Genomic DNA, 12,030 nt, shown 5'->3' on the forward strand with positions numbered 1-12,030 from the left:
GGCTAAAGTTTGGGGGCTGGGGCTAGGGTTTGGATTGCGTGTATGGCTGGGATTGGGGGTGTGTCAGAGTTAGGGATGTGGTTAGTGTGTCAGAGTTAGGGATTTGGTTAGGGTTATTGTTGGGATTAGGGTTAGGAGTGTGTTGAGGTTAGGGGTGTGTTGGGGTTAGGGTTGGCATTAGGGTTAGTTGTGTTAGGGTTGGGATTAGGGTTAGGGCTGTGGTTATGGTAAGGATTGGGATTAGGCTTAGGGGTGTGTTGGGGTTAGGGTTGGAGTTAGAATTGGGGGTTTCCACTGTTTAGGCACATCAGGGGCTTTCCAAACACAACATGGTGTCCGATCTCAATTCCAGTCAATTCTGCGTTGAAAAAGTAAAACGGTGCTCTTTCCCTTCTGAGCTCTGCCGTGCGCCCAAACAGTAGTTTACCCCCACATATGGGGTAGCAGCATACTCAGGACAAATTGGACAACAATTTTTGCTGTCCAATTTCTCCTGTTACCCTTGGAAAAATACAAAATTGGGGGCCAAAAAATCAGTTTTGTGGGGGAAAAATTTTTTTTTTTTTTATTTTCGTGGCTCTGCGTTATAAATTTTAGTGAAACACTTGGGAGTTCAAAGTTTTCACAACACACCTAGAGAAGTTCCAAATTCCTGTGAAGCGCCTGAAGGGTTAATAAACTTCTTGAATGTGGTTTTGAGCACATTGAGTGGTGCAGTTTTTAGAATGGTGTCACTTTTGGGCATTTTCTGTCATAAAGATCCCTCTAAGTGACTTCAAATGTAATGTGGTCCCTGCAAAAAAATGGTGGTGTAAAAATGAAAAATCGCTGGTCAACTTTTAACCCTTATATCTCCCTAACAAAAATTGGTTCCAAAATTGTGCTGATGTAAAGTAGACATGTGGAAAATGTTACTTATGTATTTTGTGTGACATATATGTGTGATTTAAGGGCATGAAAATTCAAAGTTGGAAAATTGCGAAATTTTCGCCAAATTTGTTTTTTTTTCCACAAATAACCGCAAGTCATATCAAAGAAATTTTACCACTATTATGAAGTACAATATGTCACGAGAACGCAATCGCAATGTCAGAATCACCAGGATTCTTTGAAGCGTTCCAGAGTTATAACCTCATAAAGGGGCAGTGGTCAGAATTGTAAAAATTGGCCCAGTCATTAACGAGCAAACCACCCTTGTGGGTAAAGGGGTTAGTACACAAGCACTTCTGTCTGATATTTATATTTTGATTATTTCATGATCTATTTTCAAATAATAACTACTACTTTCACATAATTATATGTGCCTGGAGCGAGACGTTCAAAAGTGTTTTTCCTATTAAGCCTGCTGCGGATTCTGATTTATGATTAATGCCTACCAAATCTATATACATAATTGTCTAAGGGGTACTTCCGTCTGTCTGTCTGTCCTTCTGTCACGGATATTCATTGGTCCTGGCCTCTGTCTATCATGGAAATCCAAGTCGCTGATTGGTCGCTGCAAAGCAGCCACGACCAATCAGCGACGGGCACAGTCGAGTAGAAAATGGCCGCTCCATACTCCCTGCAGTCAGTGGCCGGTGCCCGCTCCCCGCACTCACTGTCCCCGGCGCTCCGCTCCCCGCACTGTGTCCCCGGCGCTCCGCTCCCTGCACTGTGTCCCCGGCGCTCCGCTCCCTGCACTGTGTCCCCGGCGCTCCGCTCCCCGCATGCTCCATACTCCCCTCCAGTCACCGCTAACACAGGGTTAATGCCGGCGGTAACGCATTCCGTTACCGCCGCTATAAACCCTGTGTGTCCCCAACCTTTTACTATTGATGCTGCCTATGCGGCATCAATAGTAAAAGAAAGTAATGTTAAAAAGCGGAAGAAAATGGCCGCTCCATACTCCCCGCAGTCAGTGGCCGGCGCTCCGCTCCCCGCAGTGTGTCCCCGGCGCTCCGCTCCCCGCAGTGTGTCCCCAGCGCTCCGCTCCCCGCACTGTGCCCCCGGCGCTCCGCTCCCCGCACTGTGCCCCCGGCCCTCCGCTCCCCGCACTGTGCCCCCGGCCCTCCGCTCCCCGCACTGTGCCCCCGGCCCTCCGCTCCCCGCACTGTGCCCCCGGCCCTCCGCTCCCCGCACTGTGCCCCCGGCGCTCCGCTCCCCGCACTGTGCCCCCGGCGCTCCGCTCCCCGCACTGTGCCCCCGGCGCTCCGCTCCCCGCACTGTGCCCCCGGCGCTCCGCTCCCCGCACTGTGCCCCCGGCGCTCCGCTCCCCGCACTGTGCCCCCGGCGCTCCGCTCCCCGCACTGTGCCCCCGGCGCTCCGCTCCCCGCACTGTGCCCCCGGCGCTCCGCTCCCCGCACTGTGCCCCCGGCGCTCCGCTCCCCGCACTGTGCCCCCGGCGCTCCGCTCCCCGCACTGTGCCCCCGGCGCTCCGCTCCCCGCACTGTGCCCCCGGCGCTCCGCTCCCCGCACTGTGCCCCCGGCGCTCCGCTCCCCGCACTGTGCCCCCGGCGCTCCGCTCCCCGCACTGTGCCCCCGGCGCTCCGCTCCCCGCACGCTCCATACTCCCCTCCGGTCACCGCTAACACAGGGTTAATGCCGGCGGTAACGCATTCCGTTACCGCCGCTATTAACCCTGTGTGTCCCCAACCTTTTACTATTGATGCTGTCTATGCGGCATCAATAGTAAAAGAAAGTAATGTTAAAAATAGTGCAAAAACAAAAAACCTGCTATACTCACCCTCCGCTGAGCCGCTGGTGCCCGCCGCCATCTTGCTTTCCCAGGATGCTTTGCGAAATTACCCATAAGACCTAGCGGTCTTGCGAGACTGCTAAGTCATATGGGTAATTTCGCAAAGCATCCTGGGAAAGCAAGATGGCGGAAGCCGCACGCTCATCTGTACAGCGCCGTTGGATCCCAGGAAGCGGAGAGACGGGATGCTGAGGAGCAGCGAGACGGGATGCTGAGGAGCAGCGACGAGAATGGTGAGTATGTTCAACTACAAGACGGGATGCTGAGGAGCAGCGACGAGAATGGTGAGTATGTTCAACTACAAGGGGCCCTCGGATCGTTAGGTGAGTATGTTTATTTTTTATTTTTTGAACCTGTGACATGCGTAACTCGGTAATATAGTACGTCACTGTGCAATATCCTACGTGGCTCTATGCTGTATAGTACAAGGTTGGGCAATATACTACGCCGCTGTTTAATATACTACGTGGCTGAACAATATACTACCTCACTCTGCAATATACTACGTGGCTCTGTGCTGTATACTACGTGGCTGGGCAATATACTACGTGGCTGGGCAATATACTACGTGGACATGCATATTCTAGAATACCCGATGCGTTAGAATCGGGTCACCATCTAGTAAATAAATAAACTTGCCTAATAGAATAAATGTCTCACACCTTTAAATTGCCATAATACATTTGTTCTCTAAAACTGTGCTAATGCACAATGCAAAAAACAGAACCCAAACTTATTTTTTGTTGTTTTCTTTATCCATGTTGGTTTCATATCCATACATTCAATATCTTGAATACTTTATACTTCATAATTGTTGTAGTAATTAAGAATTAGACCTCCAGACTGTACTGCGGACTCAAACAAGCTTTCTGGTTGCAGTTGGAGTAAGGCTGCCGTCACACTAGCAGTATTTGGTCAGTATTTTACATCAGTATTTGTAAGCCAAAACCAGGAGTGGGTGATAAATGCAGAAGTGGTGCATATGTTTCTATTATACTTTTCCTCTAATTGTTCCACTCCTGGTTTTGGCTACAAATACTGATGTAAAATACTGACCAAACACTGCTAGTGTGACGACAGCCAAACTGTGGACTGGACAATCCATATGCAAATGAGCACTTTGATTAGACAGGCGCAAGACAGAGACGCTGCCTGATGATCCAAGAAAACGCACCTACAGCGAAGTTTCGGGGACCTCTCACATTCTCAAGCCTCAGGTGTGAATGGACTGTCCACACAGTTACTCCTACTGCAGCCTGTAAGATTGAGACTTTTATTTCATTGGTGATTATTACAACTACTAGATGGTGGTCCATCTAACGCATCGGGTATTCTAGCATATGTAGCAGCCACATAGTATATAGCACAGGCCAAGTAGTATATAGGAGCCATGTAGTATGTAGCAGACACGCAGTATATAACACAGCCCACGTAATATATAACACAGCCCACGCAGTATATAACTCTGCCCACGTAGTATATAGCAGCCATGCAGTATATAACACAGCCTACGTAGTATATAACACAGCCCACGCAGTATATAACTCTGCCCACGTAGCATATAGCAGTCACGCAGTATATAACACAGCCCACGTAGTATATAGCAGTGTGGGCACCATATCCCTGTTAACAAAAAAATAAAATAAAAAAGTTAAATTCTCACCCGCTGGTCTCCAGCGTAGCTGTCTTGATGCGCGCTCTTCTGCCACCAGCTTCCGTTCCCAGCGATGCGTTGCAAAATTACCCAGATGACTTAGCGGTCTCGCAAGACTGCTAAGTCTTCTGGGTAATTTCGCAATGCATCTCTGGGAACGGAAGCTGGCGGCAGCAGAGCGCGCATCGGCGGACGACGTAAGGTGAGAATAGCAGGTTTTTTGTTTTTATTACTTTTAACATTAGATCTTTTTACTATTGATGCTGCATAGGCAGCATCAATAGTAAAAAGTTGGTCACACAGGGTTAATAGCAGCGTTAACGGAGTGCGTTAGCCACGGCATAACACGGTCTGTTAAAGCTGCCATTAACCTTGTGTCAGCGCTGACTGGAGGGGAGTACGGAGCGGGCGCCGGGCACTGCCTGGACGTAAGTAGGGAGGGACTAATTCTCGGCCGGACTGGCGGCCGCGACCAATCAGCGATGCCGGATTTCCGTTACAGACAGACAGACAGAAGGAAGTACCCCTTAGACAATTATATAGTAGATTATGACGTATTCAAGATATTGAATGTATGGAAATTAAACTTATATGGATAAAGAAAATAATGAAAAATAAGCTTGTGCCATTTTTTGCATTATGTACCAAAGGAATAAAGAACTTGTGACTTCCCAAACCTGAAAAAGTAAGAATCTCTCTTCTATAAAATCTGTTCACTGTTACCTGTACAAGATTACCTATGTTGTAAGCTGATTTTTTTTTTCTATAAGATAAATATTTTATTCTCAACTGGATGATTTTGTCTTTTATAATTTTATACACTATTACATAACCTTTTATTTCAGGTCTTCATTTGGAAACTGGATGTGTTCAAACCTTGAAAATACAATATTCGATGTGGACTATTTCAGCTTTTTGTTCTCAGCACTTGCAGGTAAAGTGTATTCTGTTTGATAAATTTCCAATTTGAAAGTTAATGGGGCTGCCCACTTTATTTTTAATTTAACAAATCTGTTGAGGACATGCAATTGGGGCACCTACTAATAAGTGTGAACCCCTTCACGTCCTATGACATATACGTCATCGGTCATGTCCTGCAGTCTATGCGGGCACACATGTTTTCTGGCACATGTCAGCTGATATCTTCAGCTGACATGTGCCCCTAACAGCCGTGGGTAGAATCACGATCCACACACAGCTCAAAACATATTAAATATCGCTGTCAATCTCCAACAGCGGCATGTAACATGGCCATGTCACATGACCGCTGGATGCCTATGGGTCTGCATGAGACCCCTGTGGTTGTCATTGCCGGCTTGCTATGAGCACTGCCCCGTGGCTGGCTCTTGTAGAAGATAATTATTTTAGCTAGATATAGCAGGGCTTAAGCCCTGCTGTGTGTAACACAAGCAATCGCAGCTTCTAGTTTCCCATAGATAATTGAAGCAAGTAAAAAGTTTAAAATAAAAAAAGTAAAAAAATATTTAAATTAAAAAAATCTATAAAAGTTTAAAACACCCCACCCCCCATTTGTACCATTCAAAATAAAAAACAAAAATACACATTTGTTATCGCCGCATTCAGAAACGCCCAATTTATCAAAATATATAAAGAATTAATCTAATCGGTAAACATCGTAATGAGGAAATACTGTATATACTCAAGTATAAGCCGAGATTTTCAGCCCATTTTTTGGGCTGAAAGTCCCCCTCTCGGCTTATACTCGAGTCATACCCAGGGGTCGGCAAGGGAGGGAAAGCGGGGGCTGTCTAATTATACTCACCTACTCCTAGCGCGGTCCCCGACTCCCTGGCGCCCCAGCTTCTTCCCGTACTGAGTGGTCACATGGTACCGCTCATTACAGTAATTAATATGCGGCTCCACCCCTTACTGTAATGAGCGGTAACGGTGACCGCTCAGTACAGTTAGAAGCTGCAGCACCGGTGAAGCAGGGACTGCACCGCGCCAGGAGCAGGTGAGTATAATGGGGAGCACTACGCGATATTCACCTGCTCCCCGTTCTGGGCGCCGCTCCGTCTTCAGCAATGAAGAACAAGACGTGCACTCTCGCTAATAATGGTGCAGACTGAACATGGAGGGATACTCCAGAATATAGTCCTGTACAACAACAGTCGCACTCAAAAAAGAGGTTTTCAGAATTTTTGTTTAGCCAAAAAACGTGTTTTTCTTTATTATTATGAACAAACACCAAAATAAAGGTATCACCGCAGTGTTTCAAGGTAACGTTTCGACCCACAGGGTCTTTCTCAAACCTTACTGAAACAAAAACAAAAAGTACAAGGTATCACAAAACATGAACACATAATATATTACAAAAATATTTACAAATACAAAAGTCCCTATAAATATTCTAAATTCGTGCTGTGTCGCCATGATAGTTGACAAGGCGACAGAATTGCAGGACCCAACAAGAAACTGAATAGATACAATGGTGAGAGACATCAGGCTGTCATTGGACGCTCTCATAGCAGTAAAGCACTAAAGGGATATCCGTGTTGCAAAAGGCTACAAGAGCGGGATGAACTGTGGAAGCACTATCATAAGGACACAGACTATATTAAAATCAACCAGTACTATAAACAAACAGTATATGTATGAGAACAGTAGTCTAAAGAGAACAATGATAGTCAAAAACAATATAAAAAAAACAATATTAAGCAGACATAATATCCTGGTACAGTACTATAGATGAAGGTATGGGATACCCAGGTGGTGGACACTACTAGCGGCAAGAAACTAACCTTCTAATAGTAGAAACCGAGCGGAGGGCACAAATCCCTAGAGGGGTGCAGGAGTCCCGTTAGGGACTATGAAAGAGAAGGCCACAGCGGTAAATATACTAATAGACTGATAGAGGCTGCAAGTCCAAAGCAAGGAAAAGAAGGAAAGCGGGCATAATTACCTATAATTGGAGAGTCACTGGTGTCTGCGGTGGTGGTGTGTGTGGGACCAGGGAGATGATGAGCGCCTTTTGTACTGGGCGGCAGGAAGTAAGGAGCGTGGGATGCGTAGGCGCACTATGCGGTGCACAGAGAGAGGTCTGGAGCGCTTGGAGTAGGAGAGCCAAGCCGCGCATGCACAGTGTGCGCAAAGCTGCGCTAAGGGTGAGGGGCACAGGTGCACTATGCGGTGAGCAGAGAGAGGTCTGAAGCGCTTGGGGCAGGAAAGCCAAGCCGCGCATGCGCAGTTTGGGCAAAGCTGCGCTAAGGGAGAGGGGCGGTGATCCCAGGGGGAGCCGTCTGCGCAGTAGCACAGAGTAGCGGTGTGACATGGAGCGTACAGGAGAGTATGCTAATGATGGTGTATATACTGTAAAAGGACGCAGAGTGCAGTCACCCCATCTTGTGATGAAGGGAAACTATAGCCCTAAGGCATGATGTGCTAAAAGCGCTGGTGGTATATAGCGAAGAAATAGAGGGGATCCTGCTGGGGGCTAACTGTATATGACATAGTGTGCGGGCAGAGATAATAAGGCCGTTGAGCAGGAATTGTATATTATAAAAATTTTACTAAATTATGACATTGTGCAGAGTGGAAAAAATAAAAGGAAATATGGTAAAAATATGGTTAAAATAAAGACATGAAAATAAAAATAAAAAACTGAAGATATTAAACTGGAAATATTAGGCTGAAAATATTACTAAGGCTGGAATGAGCTAGGGAATTAATAAAGTGACGGTAGAAAGTCTTCAGTGTCTTCTGCAGTGACACTCAGGTCAGAGGGCGCTGTGATGTGGTTAGTGCGCGCCCTCTGCCTGAACGTCGGTGCAGAAGATGCTGAAGATGGAGCGGCGCCGGAACGAGGAGTAGGTGAATATTGAAAGTGCCAGGGGCCTGAGTGACGGAGAGGTGAGTGTGATTTTTTTTTTTTATCACAGCAACAGCAAATGGGGCAAGTGTCTGTATGGAGCATCTATGGGGCCATAACGTTTGTGCAGCACTATATAAGGCAAGTGTCTCTATGGGGCCATAACGTTTGTTCAGCACTGTATGGGGCAAGGGTCTGTATGGGGCCATAATATTTGAGCAGCACTATATGGGGCAAGTGTCTGTATGGAGCATCTTATGGGGCCATAATCAGCATTTGTGCAGCATTATATTGAGCAAATGTGTCTATGGAGCATCTTATGGGGCCATTATTAACCTTTATGCAGGATTATATGGGGCATATTTTAATATGGAGCATCTTATGGGGCATCATAAACTTTATGGAGCATTATATGGGGCTCCTGATTCAATATGGATATTCAAAAACACTTAACCTACTGATGTCTTAATTAATTTTACTTTTATTGGTATCTATTTTTACTTTTGACATTTACCGGTAGCTGCTGCATGTCAAACCCTAGGCTTATACTCGAGTCATTAAGTTTTCCCAGTTTTTTGTTTCAAAATTAGGGGGGTCGGCTTATACTTGAGTATATACGATAATCAAAACTCCAGAATTATGTTTTCTTTTTTGTTGCAACGTTGCAATAAAATGCATTAACAGGTGATCAATACATTGTATCAACCCCCAAATGGTATCAATAAAAATGTCAGCTTTGCACACAAAAAATAAGCTCTGACGTGGCCCCAGAACCTGAAAAATAAGGACGCCTCAGCTCTCGGACAATGGTGCCATTTTTTATTTTTTTTGTGTAAACTTTGTTTTTTTGTTTTCACCATCTAAATAAAAAATAACCCATACATGTTGGGTGTCTAAAAACTCATAATAACCTGGAGAATCGTAATGGCAGGTCAGTTTTAGCATTCATTAAACAAAAATATATATAAAAAAAAACTTGTGAAATTGCATTTTTTTTTGCAATTTCACAGCACTTTGAGTTTTTTTTCCTGTTTTCCAGGATGTTATATGGTAAAACCAATGGTGTCAGGTCAATATGACCCTGTGGGATTGCGCGGTTACGCAAACACTGTTTGCCCCTGTATGGGCAGTGCCTGGAAGATCAATTCAGACACTGCCCATGGTAGCACGGCACACTGATGTCCTTTGGAAAGTCAGCAATTCATCTGCTGCATACAGTAAAATACGACAGAATTAGATAGAACAGTACATACATTTATAGGACATTTTGTAATTGTCCCAAATTTTATCAAATAATTTGCAATTCATACTGCATTGAAATACTGTACCAATTTATTGTATATTTAACCCATTTCTGACATGCGCACTATCCCGTCGAGGTGAGGTGGGCCCATATGACCACCGACGGGATAGTACGTCATATGCGATCGGCCGTGCTCACGGGGGCGCGCGGCCGGGTGTCAGCTGACCGTCACAGCGGACATCCGGCGCTATGTGCCAAGAGCGGTTTCGGACTGCCCCTGGCACATTAACCCCCGGAACACTGCGTTCAAACATGATTGCAGCTTTCTGGCGACATAGGGAAGCATCGCTCAGGGAGAGGGCTCCCTGCCTGCTTCCATGAGACCCACGGAGCAATGTGATGTGATTGCTTTGCTCCGAGGGTCTCCTACCTCCTTCTCCCTGCAGGCCCCGAATTCAAAATGGCCACAGGGCTGCTACCAGGTCCTGCAGGGAGGCGGCTTACAAGCGCCTGCTCAGAGCTGGTGCTGGTAAGCCAGGAGCACTGTCTGTCAGATCGCTGATCTGACACAGTGCTGTGCAAATGTCAGATCAGCGATCTGACACTATAGTGTGATGTCCCCCCCTGGGGCAATGTAAATAAAAAAATATTTACATGTGTAAAAAAAAAAAAAAAATTCCTAAATAAAAAAAATATATTGTTCCAATAAATACATTTCTTCATCTAAATAAAAAAAAAAAAAAAAACTAAAGCACACATTTTTAGTATCGCCGTGTCCATAATGACCCGACCTACAAAACTGTCCCACTAGTAAACCCCTTCAGTGAACACCGTCACAAAAAAAGAGGCAAAAAACGCTTTATTATCATACTGCTGAACAAAAAGTGGAATAACACGCGATCAAAAAAAAGGATATAAATATCCATGGTACCGCTGAAAACGTCATCTCTTGCAAAAAACGAGTCACCATACAGTGTCATCAGCGAAAAAATGAAAAAGTTATAGTCCTCAGAATAAAGTGATGCAAAAATAATTATTTTTTCTATAAAATAGATTTTATCGTATAAAAGCGCCAAAACATAAAAAAAATATAGAAATGAGGTATCGCTGTAATCGTACTGACCCGAAGAATAAAACTGCTTTATCAATTTCACCAAAACGGAACTGTATAAACGCCTCCCCCCAAAGGAATTCATGAATAGCTGGTTTTCGGTCATTCTGCCTTACAAAAATCGGAATAAAAATCGATCAAAAAATGTTAAGTGCCTGAAAATGGTTCCAATAAAAACATCAACTCGTCCCACAAAAAACAAGACCTCACATGACTGTGGACCAAAATATGGAATAATTATAGCTCTCAAAATGTAGAGACGCACAAACTGTGACAGCTGCCGATCATAAAAATCCGCTAAAAAACCCGCTATGGAAGTAAATCAAACCCCCCTTCATCACCCCCTTAGTTAGGGAAAAATTATACAATTTAAAAAATGTATTTATTTCCATTTTCCTATTAGGGCTAGGGTTAGGTTTGGGGCTGGATTACATTTACGTTTGGTATTAGGGTTAGGGGTGTGTCAGGGTTAGGGGTGTGGTTACGGTTGCCGTTGGGATTAGGGTTAGGGGTGTGTTTGGATTAGGGTTTCAGTTAGAATTGGGGGTTTCCACTGTTTAGGCACATCAGGGGCTCTCCAAACGCAACATGGCGTCCGATCTCAATTCCAGCCAATTCTGCATTGAAAATGTAAAACAGTGCTCCTTCCCTTCCGAGCTCTCCCGTGCGCCCAAACAGGGGTTTACCCCAACATATGAGGTATCGGCGTACTCAGGACACATTGGACAAGAACTTTTTGGGCTCCAATTAACCCTGTTGCCCTTGGGAAAATAGAAAACTGGAGGCTAAAAAACAATTTTTGTGAAAAAAAAAAAAAAAGAATTTTCTCAACACATCTAGATAAGTTCCTTGGGGGGGTCTAGGTTCCAATATGGCGTCACTTGTGGGGGTTTCTACTGTTTAGGTACATCAGGGGCTCTGCAAATGCAACGTGACGCCTGCAGACCAATCCATCTAAGTCTGCATTCCAAACGCCTCTTCCCTTCCGAGCTCTGCCATGCGCCCAAATGGTGGTTCCCCCAACATATGGGGTATCGGTGTACTCGGGACACATTGGACAACAAGTTTTGGGGTCCACTTTCTCCTGTTACCCTTGGAAAAATACAAAACTGGGGGCTAAAAAATAATTTTTGTGGAAAAAAAAAAAGAATTTTTATTTTTAACGCTCTGCGTTACAAACTTCTGTGAAGCACTTGGTGGGTCAAAGTGCTTACCACACATCTAGATAAGTTCCTTAGGGGGTCTACTTTCCAAAATGGTGTCATTTGTGGGGGGGTTTCAATGTTTAGGCACATCAAGTGCTCTCCAAACGCGACATGGTGTCCTATCTCAATTCCAGTCAACTTTGCATTGAAAAGTCAAATGGCGCTCCTTCCCTTGCGAGCTATGCTGTGCGCCCCACATATGGGGTATCAGCGTACTCGGGACAAATTGCACAACAATTTTTGGGGTCCAATTT

The 12,030-nt window shown here is 45.2% G+C and overlaps 1 protein-coding gene across 1 annotated transcript in view; it reads left to right on the top strand.

Annotated features, from left to right (window-relative positions):
• TEX10 (testis expressed 10) overlaps positions 1–12,030 on the top strand; it is a 633,649-nt gene that overhangs the window by 338,784 nt on the left and 282,835 nt on the right. The window contains exon 9 of the mRNA XM_069730421.1: positions 5,234–5,322. Coding sequence (XP_069586522.1) covers positions 5,234–5,322 — 89 coding nt within the window. The remainder of the gene's footprint in view (positions 1–5,233; positions 5,323–12,030) is intronic.

Source organism: Ranitomeya imitator, chromosome 6 (genome assembly GCF_032444005.1).
Source record: "Ranitomeya imitator isolate aRanImi1 chromosome 6, aRanImi1.pri, whole genome shotgun sequence".
NCBI lineage: Eukaryota > Metazoa > Chordata > Amphibia > Anura > Dendrobatidae > Ranitomeya > Ranitomeya imitator.